Source organism: Pseudorca crassidens, chromosome 2 (genome assembly GCF_039906515.1).
Source record: "Pseudorca crassidens isolate mPseCra1 chromosome 2, mPseCra1.hap1, whole genome shotgun sequence".
In the NCBI taxonomy this organism is placed as follows: Eukaryota; Metazoa; Chordata; class Mammalia; order Artiodactyla; family Delphinidae; genus Pseudorca; species Pseudorca crassidens.
The window spans coordinates 67,468,703-67,487,370 of record NC_090297.1 but is presented as its reverse complement, the minus strand read 5'-3'; the positions used below and the strand labels follow the sequence as shown (position 1 = coordinate 67,487,370).

Here is an 18,668-nt window from a genome sequence, read left to right as displayed (position 1 = left end):
TCATATTTATCTCTACAGCATTAACTGTTCTCAACCAGGGTTCTTCAAGAGAATTAATTAAGGCTCTCAGGCATCATGGTACATAGTTAATTTACTTCTCTTTGGTGCATCTAGAATGGTGGTACTCTGTACCATTCTTGGGAGAATTGAGAAAATAGTTACTCAGATCATTGTCTATAGGGCATTATTCTCTTGCAGAACTCTAGTTGAGAAAGGATGGAGTTTCGTATATCCAAGATCATATTCACTATCGCTTGAGCTGTTTTGTGCTTTGATTCATGTCATTTATATTCTTTTGCCATTCTGATCTCCTGGAACAGTTAACTGTGCTATTGTCAGTTTTCTTGTATTATAATTACTTGCTAACCGCAAAGCAGAGTCTTATAATAACTCTTGTGTTTATCTTTATAATGAATAGTGGTGAAAAATGACAATAGAATAACTTTTGGAGTAGGCTTAGATTTATCTATTTATCTATTTATCTAATTTATCTAAAAAATGGTTTTTTGGTGCTCCAGTTTAAATTTTCTCTTTTGAGTATATTGTTATTCATCAAAGGCCAGCAGTTTATCTTCTATGATCTTTTGAAAGGTTTTCAACTATAATTTTGACTCTTCTTCCCTCTCTCCCATGAAATTATACAGGAGACAAAGCATTATTTAACTGTGAACCTTACCACTCTTCGAGTATGGTGTTATGCTTGCAGCAAAGAAGTATTTTTGGATAGAAAATTAGGAACTCAGCCTTCATTACCTCATGTAAAACCACTTCACCAAACACAAGAAAATAGTATCCAGGTAATAATCTAAATCTGTGTAATTAAAATATCAAATATTTTCAGGTAATAATTTCAGAATTTGTCATGTAGCTGAAATCTAAAAGAGCCCTACTTTACCTGTACTTTAAAAAATTTCCATAATGTGCCTCCTTTCCTCAAATGAAACACCGAAGCTGGCCTTTGTTCTTTTATAGAGTGATGGATTAGAGTGAAATTGAAGCCCACACCTGTCTGAAGATGGAAGAGCATCTGATGTGTTTTAAAAACTTAAAAAAACAGCTGGTTTAAATAATGTTTCTTTTTCTAGCCAGTCTGATTCTAGGAGAGGTGATGGGCCTTCTTTGATAGGCCCTAATTCAGCTCTCTTTTCCTCATTTCCCTCCCTGCTTCACCCCAATGTATATTACTGTAAACATTTTACTAATTTATTGAAAACCAGATAGAATACATTAAAGCTTAACATCAGTGTTTGGTTACAAAAGATGGATAAGCTTGCAAAGATTGGTCACTTAATATTGAGACTTTTCTAGTCATATAAAAAATAGGAAAGGGAGGGACTTCCCTGGCCCTCCAGTGGGTAAGACTCCGCGCTTCCGCTGCAGGGCGCATGGGTTCGATCCCTAGTTGGGGAACTAAGATCCTGCCTGCCGCGCGGCGTGGCCAAAAAAAAAAAAAAAAGAAAAAATAGGAAAAGGAATGAAAAAAATAAGAATAGTAGGCGTCCTATCATCATTTGGTCTGTATGGTTTAATTAACACATCAGTGAGTTTTTTCCTTCTGTGTTATAGAAATCACATTGTATTTCTATAATTGTGTTCTTTGATACCAATTCTTAAGATATTTTGTGTTGTATCTTTGTATCACATTCTGATGGTAGATATTTGTGATAGTAAATTTGCTTGCCTCACACGTTATATAACTTCAAGTGACTAGATTTTAGACAAGGTATACTTGTTGCATTTCTAGTTTCATAGTTGAATAACTCTAGTTTATAAATTACCATCATTACTGTTTCTCCTACTGATACCTATTTATCATTCAAAAACGTGTTTTTTGGTTTTCTTTTGAATGCCATGGTAGTTTGAAAATAAGTTTACCTGAACCCTCTAACACTATTAACAAAAATGTGATAATTAAAAGTTTAATCACATGAGGAACTGATAACAATTTATAATAATCTAAAGAATAAGTACAGATAGTTCACAAAGAAGAAATACAGATTAAAACACATCGAGAAAATAATCATCACTGACTAAAGAAAAGTAAGTTAAAACAGCTATCTGCCATTTCTGCCCAAATAGATTATGATTGCAAACTCTTAGTGAATGCTGAATCTGGTTGAATAAGTATACTGATACTTTTCTGATAGCTTGTAAATAATTTTCTGGTGAGTTATAGTTATAACACATAAAAGGCATGAATTTAATTTCATACAACTTCCTGATGATCCCATTGTTGAAGAAGTTACTCAGAAGAAAAAGAAAGTTATTTGTACAGATTTTTTTTAGCAGTATAAAATTTACAGGCTGTTTGAACCCAGTTCATCAGAACATTAATTATAGAATAACAGTATTGGAAACCATTCAAATGTCATTAAGATTTTTCAAACAGTTTTGTACGAGGTAAGATTTTGAATGATTTTTTTTTAAAGCTGCTCTACTTCTCTGTATTTCAATACACCAAAGTGAGAATATGGGGCCTACCCAACTATCTAGTATCTACAGATGCCAGGAAGGTAAAGTAAATGTATAAAGTGGGTGGGTGTAAGTGCATATATGCATGCCTTGAAGAAGAGAAATAGGCTGTAATAAGTTGGAGAGCACGTGCTAAGTACATTCTGCTGTTCAGTTTCCTCCTCCCACTGATGGTTGCTAAATGGGTTCAGTGTACTTTGATCTTCTGCTATTAGAAGAGAACTTGCAGAATTTGATTTTTATATGAGCTCACTCAATTTTTAAAATATTAGCTCAAAGTTTTGCTTTTGTTTCGGTTTTTGTCCTTTTTTTTTAAAACTGTGGACTAGCATTTGACCAAGTCACCAGTTGCAACCTCTTGAGTTAATCCAATTCTCAGGAATTAATATTGGAATTTTAAAAAATATTTAAAACTATTTCATATGCATAAAAGGATGCAAAATAACTTTAGTAACAAGTATCAGGAGAGATTGTAGAAGTCTACAGATAAGCTGCGAACAAATTAAAAAAAATTTTTGACCTAAGGATTTGTTCAAGCCTGCTATCTTTTCTGTTATCCAGGATTTTAAAATACCCAGTAACACAACGTTAAAAACTCCTCTGGTTGCTGTATTTGATGATCTGGACATAGAAGTGGAAGAAGAAGATGAACTTAAGGCAAGAGGTAAAATAATTCTCCTGTATAACACTCCTTTGTATGCTACTGTCCATTTCTTTAGGAAATTGTATCATGTGAATATTTCAAAATCTAGAGATGATCAGAAGATAATTACAAAAAAAATTCCTAGGAATCAGATTATCGGTTATGCTTTTTAAAAAAAATTATCAGTTTACATAATTAATCAGGGTGCATTTTTAAGTTCTACCTTTTTTTGTTTATTTATTGTATTATGCATCACTTGAAAATACCAAGGAAATATCCTTTTGTTTTTAATGATGCATGAGTGGAAGTAATGCTAGTTGGCAGTATTTGATTGTAATAAATCAATAAAGTAATTGTATTTTAAAAAAAGTTCTGAAATTTGACCTAGTAAAATTGTATCTGTGAAAAAGCAAACGGACAACTTTGATGCTTCTTTTCTCTTGCATCACTTTACTAAAGCCCACAGTTCTTAGTATAAACTATCTGTATAGTTTAGTACAGACTTTTCTGTTTTATAGTTGATGTAAGGGAATCTTAACCCTTTAAGGATATATTTAAATAATTTTCTGAAAATTAACACTTTGGTGTAAGTCTGACCTCTTTGGTTATTCAAGTTGCTGTTTGTATTTCTATAATGTATTTTGTATTTCCTTAACATAGTTTGGGAACCATAATAATTACCTAGTTACATATTCAGCGAACACTCATAAAATTGAGTCATTGCATTATTGAATGATAACATAACTTATAATTTTTCCTAATAGGTCTTACAGGTTTGAAAAATATTGGAAATACTTGTTATATGAATGCAGCTTTGCAGGCTCTTTCCAATTGGTAAGTAGATAAATTAATTTTGTTAGTATAGTTTTTTAAAGTTACTCTTGGAGGACTTCCCTGCTGGTGCAGTGGTTAGGAATCCGCCTGCCAAGGCAGGGGACACGGGTTTGATCCCTGGTCTGGGAAGATCCCACATGCCACGGAGCAACTAAGCCCGCGCGCCACAACTACTGAGTCTGTGCGCCACAACTACTGAGCCTATGCTCTAGAGCCCACGAGCTACAACTACTGAGCCTGCGCACGTGCCGCAGCTACTGAAGCCTGCGAGCCTAGAGCCTGTGCTCCGCAACAAGAGAAGCCACTGCAATGAGAAGCCCGCACACTGCAACAAAGTGTAGCCCCCACTCACTGCAACGAGAGAAAGCCCGCGCACAGCAACAAAGACCTAGTGTAGCCAAAAATAAAAAAATAAAATAAAATTATGAAAAAAGAATAATAGAGTTACTCTTGGAGCAGAAAACCGTGCTGCTGTAGTACACTGAGAAGAAAGGAGTGAGAAGAGAAAAGAAAGAAATATACATTAATAGTAATATGGGAAAGAGGTGACAATTATATTCAATTCCCCTAGCCAACAGGATCCCATTAAATCCTTGCTGTACCTCTTCCCTCACCCCTCTCAACACATAGTGCTGCCTCCCCCCCTTTTCTGAAATGCCCCCACTTAAAAAATTATCTGGATTAACTAAAGCCTAAATGTGTAAATATTCCTGAAAAAGTTATTTCCTCTTTCTTGTTGAGTAACTCTTAAGGTAGAGTAGGTAAGAAACTGAGTTGGGACATAATCCATTGTTGTCCCAATGGGGTTGCTTTGATCGTGCCTGTAGTTTCCTAAGACTGCTGGTCCTGGCTCAGACCCTAGGTGGTTGTATGTCTTTGAGGAAGTTATTTGTTTTTACATCTAGAAAACAAGGAGCTTAAACTAATTAATTCCTCAAATCACTTTTAGTTCAGAGGTCCTAGGAAAATATTTTATATTTTTCTGTAGGTGGAAAGTCTCTAATAAAGCAATTAGTTTTTTTTTTTTTAATTATAGTCCTGTAAAGTAGGTAGGTGCAGTATGGAATGCTCTGCAGACGATCACCCAGGGAAGAGATGAAAAGTTGAGGAACCCTGATAGTTATATACCTGGTAAGAGCAGAAAAAACAATAAAGAGGGAAAAGAGTTACCAGAGAGGTCAAGAAGAAAAGTAAAAAAGTGCATTACGTTGGTCAAGAGAAATGGGTGAACCACCTGTGACAAATGCTACTGAGGGGGAAATGAAAGGTCTTTACTGGATTTGGCAGCATTGAGGACTCTGATGTGGTGGGTCAAATCTGATTTGATGGGTTGAGCAAGATAATGAAGGAAAGAATGTGAAGCTGTAAAAGGGAGCAAAGAAGTAACAGATACAGGGCTCTATGTGCTGTCAATTCATTGAATGACTAGAAGTCAATCAGTATTAAGCTGTGACTGCACTCTAACTTTTTTTTTTTTAACCTTTTTTTTTTTTAAACTAGCCCACCTTTGACACAGTTTTTTCTTGATTGTGGAGGACTAGCCCGAACAGATAAGAAACCAGCTATTTGTAAAAGTTATCTCAAACTGATGACAGAGCTGTGGCATAAAAGCAGGTATGTACTTAATATGTTTATTTTCATTATTATATTTTTAAATGAATATCATAAATATTAAACATTTGCAGGTGCATTTATAGAGCTGTAAAAAGGAGATTTGAGACACTCAGTTTTGGGCATGTTATATTTGAAAATGAACATCCAAAGGAAATATCTGGACTGGAGATAAAATGTTGAACTGTTAAAGCTGCTGTTACTGACACTTTTGATTTTTAATTCAGGAGTAGGCATTCTCACAGTGCTAAAATCAGACCATAGAGGCATATATGAATGTTTATTTTTCTGCTTATCTTTATTTATTCTAAGTGTAGCATTAGAAAAATAATTGTTTGCTGTAATATTTTGTATTAGAACTATTCAGAAAGTTGCATTTAATGGTTCCTAAGAACTGCCCAGCCTTTCTTCTAAGAAAACAATCACCAAAGCTTTCATGTACTTATATTCTTAAGTGCTTCAGTTTTCTTTGAGATATTTGACTCCCTACTAAAGAGTATCTCTAGAGTTAAAAATTTGTTATTACTGTCATTTCAGTATGCTAGGAAAAGATTGTTTTAATGAATTATTTTGGGATGTGAAGTTATATATCATTCACATTTCTAATATTCAAGAGACAGAATTCTCTCTTGTCATTTATCCCTATTGGGTATTACCCGTTGCTGCCAAGGGTTCTAACGTTTCTAAGTTCCTTACTGAATAACTAGAATTAACCCTTAACTGCTATGTTTAAGCTTCTTTGCCCTGCAACTATAAACTTAATATTCTTGGAAGTTTACTAAACTTCAGAAGTGTTATAGTACAGAATTTTAAGTGATTAAATCTTGCATCTGGTTTACTTTTCATTTTTGTTTTCATGAGTATTTGATGGCTGGTTTAAAATTTTTATTTAGATAGTGTACTAGATATACTTATCCCAGGAATTTTAAGTAATTAAAATATTATTTTAAGTAATTAGAAGTATTTTTTGAAAAATCATATAGTAGAGCATAATCATTTCATTAGGGGGGAGAACAATAAATTACGTAGCTTAAATATCAAAAATAAGCTATTTTGATGAACCTGTGAAGCATAATACTAGGCAATTTTTTTGTTTGCTTTTGTTCTCTTTTTTTTCTCACTGTTTTCTTTTTTAAACGAAGGGGCAATCTTTTTTTCTTTTTTTAAAAATTAATTCATCAGTTTATTTATTTTTGGCTATGTTGGGTCTTCATTGCTGTGCGCGGGCTTTCTCTATTTGTGGTGGGCAGGGGCTACTCTTCGTTGCGGTGCACTGGCTTCTCGTTGTGGTGGCTCCTCTTGTTGCGGAGCACAGGCTCTAGGCGCACGGGCATCAGTAGTTGTGGCTCGTGGGCTGTAGAGCGCAGGCTCAGTAGTTGTGGTGCACGGGCTTAGTTGCTCTGCAGCATGTGGGATCTTCCCGGACCAGGGCTCAAACCCGTGTCCCCTGTATTGACAGGCAGATTCTTAACCACTGCGCCACCAGGGAAGTCCCTGTATTTTAAAATTTCATTTTATTTTTTTATACAGCAGGTTCGTATTAGTTATCTATTTTATACATATTAGTGTATATATGTCAACCCCAATCTCCCAATTCGTCCCACCACCACCACACACGCCCTCTTTTTAAAAAAAATATTTATTTATTTTATTTGTTTATTTGGCTGTGCCGGTTCGTAGTTGCGGCATGTGGAATCTAGTTCCCTGACCAGGGATCAAACCTGGGTCCCCTGCATTGCGAGTGCGTAGTCTCAGCCACTGGACCACCAGGGAAGTCCCAGTATTGGGCAATTTTGAATGATTCTTTTTATTTTTTTTTTGCGGTACGCGGGCCTCTCACTGTTGTGGCCTCTCCCGTTGCGGAGCACAGGCTCTGGACGCGTAGGCTCAGCAGCCAAGGCTCACGGGCTTAGCCGCTCCGTGGCATGTGGGATCTTCCCAGACCGGGGCACGAACCCGTGTCCCCTGCATCGGCAGGCGGACTCTCAACCACTGCGCCACCAGGGAAGCCCTTGAATGATTTTCTGAAACACAAATACTTTTCAGTTTAACTCTCTGAATTTTTGATTGTTCGTTTCTTTTTTTTATTATTATTATTTATTTTTGGCTGTGTTAGGTCTTCATTGCTCACGCGGGCTTCTCTCTAGTTGTGACACGCAGGCTCCAGAGTGTGCGGGCTCAGTAGTTGTACCACACAGGCTCTTTAGTTGTGTTGCATGGGCTCCAGAGCACTTGGGCTCTGTAGTTGCGGCATGCGGGCTCTTTAGTTGTGGCACGTGGGCTCCTTAGTTTTGGAGCGTGGGCTTAGTTGCCCCACGGCATGTGGGATCTTAGTTCCCTGACCAGGGATCAAACCTGTGTCCCCTGCATTGGAAGGTGGATTTTCAACCACTGGACCATCAGGGAAGTCCCTGATTGCTCATTTCTAAAATAAAAACTAAAAATCACAGATTTCTTCCTAAAACTGTTTTCTTCCTCAGGCCAGGATTTGTAGTGCCTACTAATCTGTTTCAAGGAATTAAAACTGTAAATCCAACATTTCGGGGATATTCTCAGCAGGTACGTCTTTATTGCTCTTTATTCATAATATTAATCTTTAATACATTTGCAGAGTGCTATTATGCATTATACTATTATATACTCATTTGCTATTCTAAGAATAATAACCCCATATCATATTTTTGGCTTACATTTTTCCACTTTTCTCTTAATTTCATATTTTTCTAGAAATTTTAAATTTGGGGGTGTTTAAATATGTCAGTATATTCTAGCGCTTTTAGCTTTGAAAAGTTCCACATCCAGAGATAAATTTTACCTGTATTTTCTGATTTAATAAAAAAAAAATTCTTTAGACGTGTCATTTATTTCACATTACAATATAATCCAAATTTAATTTTCCGCAAACAGCTAACAAATTGTATGAAAGTACAGATTTAAGAATTTTCTTATCTGGTTTTAAAAGTTTCTTCTTTATTAATTTGATGCTTACATTAATGTATAATAAGGTCTGTTTCTGGGCTTTCTAAGCTGTTTCATCGACCTGTAATTTTTTGGATTGACACCAATGGCAGTTTCAATTATTGTACTTTATATAATGTTTTTTCATGTTAATACCTGGTCCTCACATGTGTTTCTTTTTCAAAACAATACCTGTTCTCTGTTAACTTTTTCTGTTGCAAATTCCTGGATCACAGAGACTTGGTAGACATAAGTTGGGGCCTACGAATTTGTATTTTCAATAAACATTCTAGGTTGATCAAGGATTTTTGAGATACAGTGCAAAATTGGATAAAGCTTTAGTTTTAAGCCAAACTTATACTTGAATTTAGGATATCTCTCTCAGTTGTTATTGTCAGATGAGGCAAATCCTTACTCAAGTTTTTTAAAATAGCAGCAGTACTAAAGCTGACCTCCAGATCATCTTCAGTTTTTTGTTGCTGTTGTTTATTGTTTTTTTTAGTTTTAATTGAAATACATGTTCAGTTTTTTAATTACTTTTGTTTTATTTACATAACTTTTTAGAACTTAGTGCTTCCTATCCCTCCAATGCCTTGTGTCTACAAAGTTGTATTTCCTTAGTATAAAGCTACACATTTAGAAATCAGTTGCTAACCACATTTTGTATATTTTCTCATTTCTACATACATGTGTTTTTAATGAAATGGTAATATCTATGTTGCTTATATATTAGGATGCTCAAGAATTCCTTCGATGTTTAATGGATCTGCTTCATGAAGAACTGAAAGAACAGGTCATGGAAGTAGAAGAGGATCCTCAAACTATAATGACTGAGGAGACCATGGAGGAAGACAAGAGCCAGTCAGATGCAGATTTTCAGTCTTGTGAATCTTGTAGCAGCAGTGATAAAGCCGAAAATGAAAATGGGTCTAGAAGCTTTTCTGAAGATAATAATGAAACAACAATGTTAATTCAGGATGATGAAAACAATTCCGAAATGTCAAAAGATTGGCAAAAAGAGAAGATGTGCAATAAGATTAATAAAGCGAATTCTGAAGGAGAATTAGATAGAGACTCTGTGTCTGAAACAGTTGACTTCAACAATCAGGAAACTGTCAAAGTGCAAATACACAGCAGAGCTTCAGGTGACAATTTTTATAATTTTCAAATGATAGTGTTTCATTTTTAGACAAAGGGTGCAAAATGTGTTTATATATATATATATATATATATATATACACACACACACACATATATATATATAATTTTGTGTGGGTGTGGGTGTGTGTGTGTGGGTGGGTGGTATGCGGGCCTCTCACTGTTGTGGCCTCTCCCGTTACGGAGCACAGGCTCTAGATGCGCGGGCTCAGCGGCCATGGCTCAGGGGCCCAGCCAGTCCGCGGCATGTGGGATCTTCCCGGACCAGGGCACAAACCCATGTCCCCTGCATCGGCAGGTAGACTCTCAACCACTGCGCCACCAGGGAAGCCCCAAGATATGTTTATATTTAAGATGATATTTGTAATTTTACCATTTTCTGATTTGGGGGAGAGCGGAATTAGCCTGACATGTGACTTTAGAATACATTTCTAATTTACATGTTAATGTTCACAGTTTATATTTAGCATAATAAAAATAAAATAGAATAATTAATAGCTTTAGCTTAATATTTTGTGTGTAGTATATGACATTATAATTCAACCATACTAATTGAAAGAAAGAGGGTATTAAATAGATGTTACTTTTGGGCTTTCTGACTAGTAGAGTTTAGTACTATTTGCATGTGAGTGTTAAGTTAATGTCATTTAAACTAGATTCGGTTGAGATCTGCAAAATAGCAAAATAATCCAAATTGTAGACTGTTAGATTTAGATTGCTGTCATTGGAGTCATATCAGCTATGAAATACTTGGTGTATGTTTGGCATAGGAGTTTAATTAACTATAATGAACCCTGTTACGATAGATTATACCGTTATACATGTCATTGTTCCTGTGGGAAAGAGCAAGTGGCCAAATGAAAAATAGTTGAGCTAGGTTGCTTTGCATTTTATATTTATTTCTTCTAGGGTTAACTTGTGTTAGCTTAATGTGGTATTTAATTCTCCAAAGCACATAAAATTAAACCATCAGAGGTTCAGATTCTCTGACCTTAAAATAAGTGGCAGACAAGGAACATAAAAAATGTATCTTTTGTAATTACTGAAGAGTAGGAACTACTAAACAATTTACTTATGTTTTTGAACCCCACATTTTTTCTGGAGGAGAAGGATATTTCCTTAACCACAGGAATACTTGTGGTTCACCCATGTGCAGTGCATAAATGCCTTCTAGTCAGGAGAACATGTTAGGCTCCTTGATTATACTGATGTTATGTTTAGAAGTTTAGATGTGGTTAGAAGTTGCTTAGTCAATAGATATGTGAAATTTCAGTATTGAAAGACTTAGCCGTCTGCTATCTAGCCTTTCCTCATCAAAAGCCTGATTAAGCCTGATTACTTGACCTACTGGTTCTTTATTGCTCCATAGCAAGTTTATGCTTACAATTAGTAACTAATTGATGACCTGGATCAGGGATCTGAGGTTTTACATTTTCTGATTGAAAAATGTGACAAAGACCGTGTATGACATGCAAAACCCAACATATTTACTATCTGGTCTGTTACAGGAATCATTTGCCAATCCCTGACCTAGATGATATTAACTTTATTCCCTTCTGAAAGGCTAGAGCGAGTCTCCTCCTCTTTCTTCCCCCAATATTATGCAGTCTGCTTTTAGTCATGGTTGGGATAATGAGAAATGCCTCTGTGAAAGTAATGAAAGTCATTTATTTTGCATTATCTGGAAAAATCCCTGAAATCATTCTGTTTCAGGGTCTGTTATGTACAATTCTCTTTTCTTCACTCAAATACTTTTTGAGCAGTCTCTTGCCCTGGAATATATGTTATGTACTAGGAATCCAACAGCAAATCAAGATAGCTCTCATAGAGCTTATATTTTCTTGATTCATAATTTAATTCCAAAAAAGGTGTTTTTTTCTGACAGAGGGTTTTATTTCCTTTTATAACAGAGTAAAATAATTTATAATTACTTTATGCCTAAATTTCTTGTTAGATTTTGCTTACTATGTCAGTTTGGGAGGATAATCTCTTTTTCTCCCATATAGTTTTAAAGCTTTCTAAAAAACTGCCCTAAATTGCTTTTGTTTTTTAAATACTAAGGACAAATATGATCCTCTTTGGCTTTATATTTCCACACTTATATTTGCACAGTTTCTGGATTGCCTACAACAGTAACGTGTTATAAACGTTAATTAGATTCCTAGGGGGAAAATCACTGTTAGTTTGCTTAGCAAGCCTAATGTCTATCAGGTGTTTTACCTGACATTTATTAATGTGAGTTGTGTTCAAAATCTCAGATGAAGAAAGCTTTATTTGACAGGTGGAATAATTTTACTATTTAATAATACAAATTTTAAATATTACAGAATATATTACTGATGTCCATTTGAATGAGCTGTCTACATCACAGACCCTCCCATCAAGTGAAGGTGTTAACCCACGTTTATCAGCAAGCCCTCCGAAATCAGGCACTTTGTGGCCAGGATTGGCACCTACACACAAAAAAGGTAGAAGTTTCAGTTATTCAGGTTCCTTTGCTTTGATAGTTTAAAGTGTTAATTATGAAATATTATTCAAGCTTTTTAAATTGACAGCATAGTTTTACACAACCATGATTTAAAATTTGTGTGTGTGTGTGTGGCACAAATTTACATACAACAGAATTCACTCTTTTGGTGTAGGGGTCTGAGTTTCAACATGTGCACAGATTGTTACCATCACCACAAACAGAATATAGAACAGCTCCAGTACCCCAAAGAATTCCCTTATACTATCAGACCCTCCCACTACTCCTCCCAAAGCCCCAGCCCTGTGAATCTGTTCTCTATTCCTATTGTTTTTCCTTTTGCAGAATGTCATATAAAGAGAATTATACAGACGTAGTCTTTTGAAACAGGCTGCTTTCACTTAGCGTAATGAATCTGAGATACAGTCATGTCGCAGGTCTGAATAGTTCTTTTTTATTACTGAGTAGTATTTCATTGTGTGACTGTACTACTGTTTATTCATTCACGGACAAATACTTGAATTTGTTTCCAGTTTTTGGCAATTATGAATAATGTTGCTATAAACATTTATGTACTGGTTTCTGTATGAACATAAATTTTCATTTGTTTAGGGTAAACACCTGGATGTGGGGTTATTGGGTTTTATGTTAGTTTTATGCTTAATGTTGTATGAAATTGTTTTTCGGAGTGGCTGTATCATTTTGCTTTCCGACCAGCTATGTATGAGAGTTCCAGTATTAGAAAATGTAAAACTGTAAAACTCTTATAATAGTTTTCATGACCTTGTGTTAGAATTCTTTAAAAACATCAAAGACATCAAAAGCATGATCCGTAAAAGAAAAAAAATTAAAATCTTTCTTGACAAAAGACACCAGTAAGAGAATGAAAAGATAAGATTGGAAGAAAATATTTGCAAATCGCATAGCTGACAAAGGACTTGTATATAAAATATATAAAGAACTCTCAAAGCTTAATAGAATCCTTTCTTCAAATAAAGCCTTACTTGGGAGCAAAAACAAATAAGTAAAAGCAAAACTATTCTGGTTGAAGTCAAGATGGGAAGCTGAATACTTTCTATTTCATCATCGTTTCTCTTTGAGGTTTTTTTTTTGTGTGTGTGTGTTTTCTTTAGGTAATGCTTTTGAATGGTATTTTGACAAATTTCTTCAGCATAGTAATTTTGCTGTTAAAAGATTTCAGAAAAAAATGCTAAAGGAACTACTTTGATTTCTAAAAAATGTCTATGCTTGTTTTTCAATCCTAGCTCAGTCTGCATCATCTCCAAAGAGAAAAAAACAGCACAAGAAATACCGGAGTGTTATTTCAGACATATTTGATGGAACAATCATTAGTTCAGTGCAGTGTCTGACTTGTGATAGGGTGAGTATGAAAGAATTATAATACACAGGAAATTTCTGTCAAATGCTCTCTTTTAAAAAAAAACCTGACAAAATGGTGTGAAAGTTTAATGTCTTTTCCTTGTTGTTGATGATTATACATGTATTTCTTGTGTTTGAAGAAATATAAATTGATTCTAGGAGTAGAACTTGTTTTTTGGAAGCAGTAGTAACATACTGATTTAAGGATGGGTCTTGACCTGTCACTGAACAGGCATGCATTTAGCAGGAAGAATTAACTCAGTTCTTCATCTCTGGTCACATACAAAGGAGATATGTTGCTCAGCAACGAGAATTTGTAACACATGCATATTCTTCCAAGGCTGATGAAATTAGTAGGAAACTGTTGTTATTCACAGGCACAAGGCTATGTATGTATCTTCTCCACTTGGTTGTATGGCTTATAAATATTTTCCCATGTTAAGTTTGGATTCAGATAATAAAAGTAGTATCAGGTTCATAAACAAGAACATGAATTAAAATCATCATGAGATTTTTAATAATACCTCTAAATTCCTGAGTTTCCTAGAGGTTTTCTTAAGAACAGTTTTACTTCAGTGCAGTGATGAATATAATTAAGATGAATGTAAAATGAACTATCTCAAAAAAAACCCCAAAGTAAGTTTTCAGTTATTGTGTTAGAATTAAGTCAAATCTAAGGGTTTTCAACAGGGTTATCTTAATGTAGGCTATTTTGGTACCAGATATTTAAATGGAATTATCCTGAAATGTTTTCAGCTGTTTAGGTTTCACATCTTGTTTTTTAAGCTACATTTAAAAACTATCACTAGAGGTCATTTTCAAAAATAAATGCAGTAGTGCTTAACAGTCTGGAACTCAGGCTACAGTGGCTGTGTGTGAGATACTTCTCTTTATTGCAATGTCCTTGACTAATGGGGATGTTAGTAGTTACCTCATAAGGTTTATGTGAAGATTAAATTTAGAACAGCACCTGGTACAAAGCAATTTTGCTTTCGTTATTACTATTTTAGCTTTTTTTACTATATAAAAAGCAGTTTGTTTTTTTCTTATTATAATTTGCTTTGATCTTTGCCGTCTAAAATCTATCCTCAAATGTTTGTGCTGGATTATTTTCATCCCATTGTTAAAACACAAAACAATTTTAGGTGTCTGTAACCCTCGAGACCTTTCAAGATCTGTCCTTGCCGATTCCTGGCAAGGAAGACCTTGCTAAGCTGCATTCATCAAGTCATCCAACATCTATAGTCAAAGCAGGATCATGTGGCGAAGCATATGCTCCACAAGGGTGGATAGCTTTTTTCATGGAATATGTGAAGAGGTATGTATGTGTTTTCTTTGTATTAGTTGATTGTTAAAACTGCTGTTTCTGCTGTACTGGCAGAACATTTCCTTTCTTTTTTCTATCAATAATGTTTCAGGTTTGTTGTCTCATGTGTCCCTAGCTGGTTTTGGGGTCCAATAGTAACCTTGCAAGATTGTCTTGCTGCCTTCTTTGCCAGAGATGAACTAAAAGGTAAGAAATACGAAATAGTTTTCATCTATGGCTAAACTGTTGTGAGTGATCTAAAATACTAGTGGGACAAAATATAGAATGTATTCATAAAAGCTGAGTTTTTTAAAAAATTTATTTTTGGCTGTGTTGGGTCTTCCTTGCTGTGTGTGGGCTTTCTCTAGTTGCGTTGAGAGGGGGTTGCTCTTCTTTGCGGTGTGGGGGCTTCTCACTGTGGTGTCTTCTCTTGTTGCAGAGCACAGGCTGTAGGCGTGAGAGCTTCAGCAGTTGTGGCATGTGCACTCCGTAGTTGTGGCTTGCAGGCTCTAGAGCGCATGCAGGCTTAGTAGTTGTGGCGCACGGGCTTAGTTGCTCTGCGGCATGTGGGATCTTCCTGGACCAGGGCTCGAACCAGTGTCCGCTGCATTGGCGGGCGGATACTTAACCACTGCGCCACCAGGGAAGCCCAAAGCTGAATTTTGAGGCAGCTCAAATAGTACTTGCCCATATTGCCATAGTGCCAGTATCTACCATGACAACATAAACACTATAAATAATATCCTGAAATAATTGATACAGATTCCTATAGTACTAGACAATATGGTATTTGAAGTGTCTAAAATCTTCTCTGGGATTGAAAAAAGAGAAAATTCAACCAAAATATAAAAAACTTACTTGTATATCTGGATTAGTCTGAATTTCTCCATAGTATTTAAGATCCAAGCCTTCACTATTTTTGTGTGTCCAGCACCTTGCTTGGACATATAACAAGCAGTCAGTAAATTTTGTTGAGTGAATAAGTGTACAGATGTTATTTGAGATACGCCTTCAAGGTTGAAAAAAGAGCAGATAAAGGGTGTTGTAGGTGTGGTAAACGTGCTGACTCGAGCAGAGGCTAAAAAATGTGAGCCTTGTGTTACTGTTCTACTGGTTCAGCATTGCAAGCTCAAAGAATTGCAGAACCAAAAGAAAATAACTTGCTTTTAGTTTGAGAGGAATGACCAGATCTGTTCTGTTTTCAGGTGACAATATGTACAGTTGTGAAAAATGCAAAAAGTAAGTGTCATTGGCAATGCTTTCAATTGCATGTTTTGTATTTTAAATGGTATTTTTATTGGTAATTTGAATTGGCCATGTAGGGTTAATTTTCCGTTTTATTTAGAAAAATATAAAGGCCAGTAAGCTTTGTCCTAGTAAAAAAATGACTGGTTGTTCTGCAAAACAAATCTGAGATTAAAAATTTAACAAATTTAATCAGCTTAGCTAAGATGTGACAGTGTATTTTAAGATATAAAATAAGTATGTAATTTTGCATAAAACATTTTCCAAATATGTTATAAATATATACTAGGATATATAACATATTTTTATTACATAGGTTAATTCTGTCATCATAAATAACGCAATATTCTTTTCTGGCTTACCACCTTAACAGGCTAGATTTAGGAAGTGAAAGTGACTGTAAAGGTACATAGTTTCAAGTTTGTGTAAAATTCAGAAAGGTTATACCATCTCTAATGTTACCTGCTGTATGAGGGCCGAATAAAGAAGACAGTTAAGAAAAGTATGATTTTATTTCTTTATATCTACTACTAGCTGCCTTTTTCTGTCTTGTAATAAGTTTAGGCTTTTAAGCCTTCTTGTTGATGAGTTAGAAAAAAAAAGTAAATGGAGAATTGAAAGCAAATATGTCTGAGGTAGAGTGAACTGGAAAATTTTTCTGAATCTCTCTGATAGAAAAATAATGGCCTCCGAATAAGATCTATTAATAGAGTCTTCATAATACAAACTTCTGACTTTTGTCAAAAACCCAGGGAAATGTTGATCTGCAGCTGTTGGTCTTCTTCATTACAAAAAGGAATAGTATATTGTTAGGTCAATAAGGAAGAAAAGCTGCTTTGCACTTTCTAGAAAAAAATACACCTCTAGTGAATTGGAAAGTATTTATTATCAGTTTGTCCTTGAAGCCACAGCTGATAGCTGAAGACTGAGTTGGCCCAGAGGAGGAATCTTTCTTGGAAAAACAGTGCCAACTAGGAAAAAGATAATAGTGAAGATGAAAAAGAACTTGCATCTACCCCAGAATCCAGAGTAGAGATCTGTCAAGTATAAATTAATATTGATTATTGGGAATTCCCTGGCAGTCCAGTGGTTAGGACTCTGCGCTTTCACTGCCGAGGGCCCAGGTTCGATCGCTGGTTGGGGAACTAAGATCCTACAAGCCGCGTGGTGTGGCCGAAAAAAAATTTTTTTTGATTATTAATAATAACCTCTCTATTTTAAGTTATTTGTTTTCACATTTAGGAATAAAGGTTGTAATGTATTGACCTGACCAACCAATTCTATAAAATTGGGATTTTATTTTACCCAGTTTTACGTGATACCTGAATGTTATAAAGGCATAGCCAGGCCATAGATAGTAGATTTTCATCAAAGAATTATACAACTCTAAATTTTTATTACTGAGGTCTTAATTTAAATAATTTTTTTACAATAAGGGGTTCCAGTGTTTTATTAGTATTTTTTTAATTGGTAGTGTATAATTCAGTAGTAAGCATTTTTAGTCTGATACCTTTATTTCTGCATTTTCTAAAAGATTTTGCTGTATATTTGAAAATACTAAAGGTTTTGTAGACTTGTATGGGAAACAGGTTTATTAAAATTGGTTTTCTCTTTTCACCCCTTAGATTGAGGAATGGAGTAAAGTTTTGTAAAGTACAAAAGTTTCCTGAGGTATGGGCTTTATCACAATTTAATTTATTTTATGTGATAGGTAAGGTATTAATATAACACAGTGTAGTAAATTCTTTAGCTTTGGTCGAAGAATGGAATGGTTCTATTGACCAGTGACTGTGTATACCCTATTAAGATTATCCATTTTTTAAATATTGAGTTGCATACCAAGTAAGTGCCCTTAGCAGTAAAACTGTGTTGAACACAGTTTAATCAGATACTGTAGGGTCTTGCAGGCATAAAGTGTAAAATTGGAGAAGCCAGTAGCTATGAACTTAGGAAGTACCATGTTTCATCATTTCCACATTTTAACGTCTCTGGAATCAGGTTATCAGAATTGCAGGGTAATGTTTAATCTTGACAATATGTATATTTAATAGACTCTTTTATGTAGCATATGAAACAGTAGAATTTTAAATAATCCTACGTTTCTCTTTTAAAAAGATTTTGTGCATCCATCTTAAAAGATTCAGACATGAACTGATGTTTTCCACCAAAATTAGTACCCATGTTTCATTTCCACTGGAAGGCCTGGATCTTCAGCCATTTCTTGCTAAAGATAGTCCAGCTCAAATTGTTACCTATGATCTTCTGTCAGTCATTTGTCACCATGGAACTGCAAGTAGTAAGTATCCAAGTTTGACATATGTTTTTAGATTTTAAAGAAAAGAAACATCTGAATTGATCTCTTAAACAAGACCCGACTGAACAAAAGAAAAAAGTATAAAAGTAGATTTTTATTAATTATTTTATTTTGGTTATTAAAAACATGTCAGAAATTTTAGGAAATTGAATAATTTTACTCTGAAGTTTAAAATATTGGAAATTATGTTTTATGTGAAGATAAATAATAAGGACTTAAACATGATTATTTTTACACTGGGTTTTTAAGATTACGTTCTCTGTCCTGATTTTCATTTCCT

The 18,668-nt window shown here is 34.9% G+C and overlaps 1 protein-coding gene across 3 annotated transcripts in view; it reads left to right on the top strand.

Annotated features, from left to right (window-relative positions):
* The window catches only part of USP33 (ubiquitin specific peptidase 33), a 63,886-nt gene that overhangs the window by 28,438 nt on the left and 16,780 nt on the right, over nt 1-18,668 (top strand). For 2 of the 3 annotated variants that reach the window (XR_010940910.1, XM_067726623.1), the window contains exons 5-17: nt 645-797; nt 3,034-3,136; nt 3,880-3,949; nt 5,450-5,563; nt 8,041-8,119; nt 9,252-9,663; nt 12,004-12,144; nt 13,409-13,524; nt 14,669-14,841; nt 14,942-15,036; nt 16,035-16,068; nt 17,700-17,745; nt 18,190-18,370. Coding sequence is in view for 2 of the 3 variants with exons in the window: in XM_067726623.1 (XP_067582724.1) it covers nt 645-797; nt 3,034-3,136; nt 3,880-3,949; nt 5,450-5,563; nt 8,041-8,119; nt 9,252-9,663; nt 12,004-12,144; nt 13,409-13,524; nt 14,669-14,841; nt 14,942-15,036; nt 16,035-16,068; nt 17,700-17,745; nt 18,190-18,370 (1,717 nt within the window). In the remaining variant the exon portion in view is untranslated. The remainder of the gene's footprint in view (nt 1-644; nt 798-3,033; nt 3,137-3,879; nt 3,950-5,449; nt 5,564-8,040; nt 8,120-9,251; nt 9,664-12,003; nt 12,145-13,408; nt 13,525-14,668; nt 14,842-14,941; nt 15,037-16,034; nt 16,069-17,699; nt 17,746-18,189; nt 18,371-18,668) is intronic. The other variant, XM_067726624.1, reaches the window with a different exon arrangement.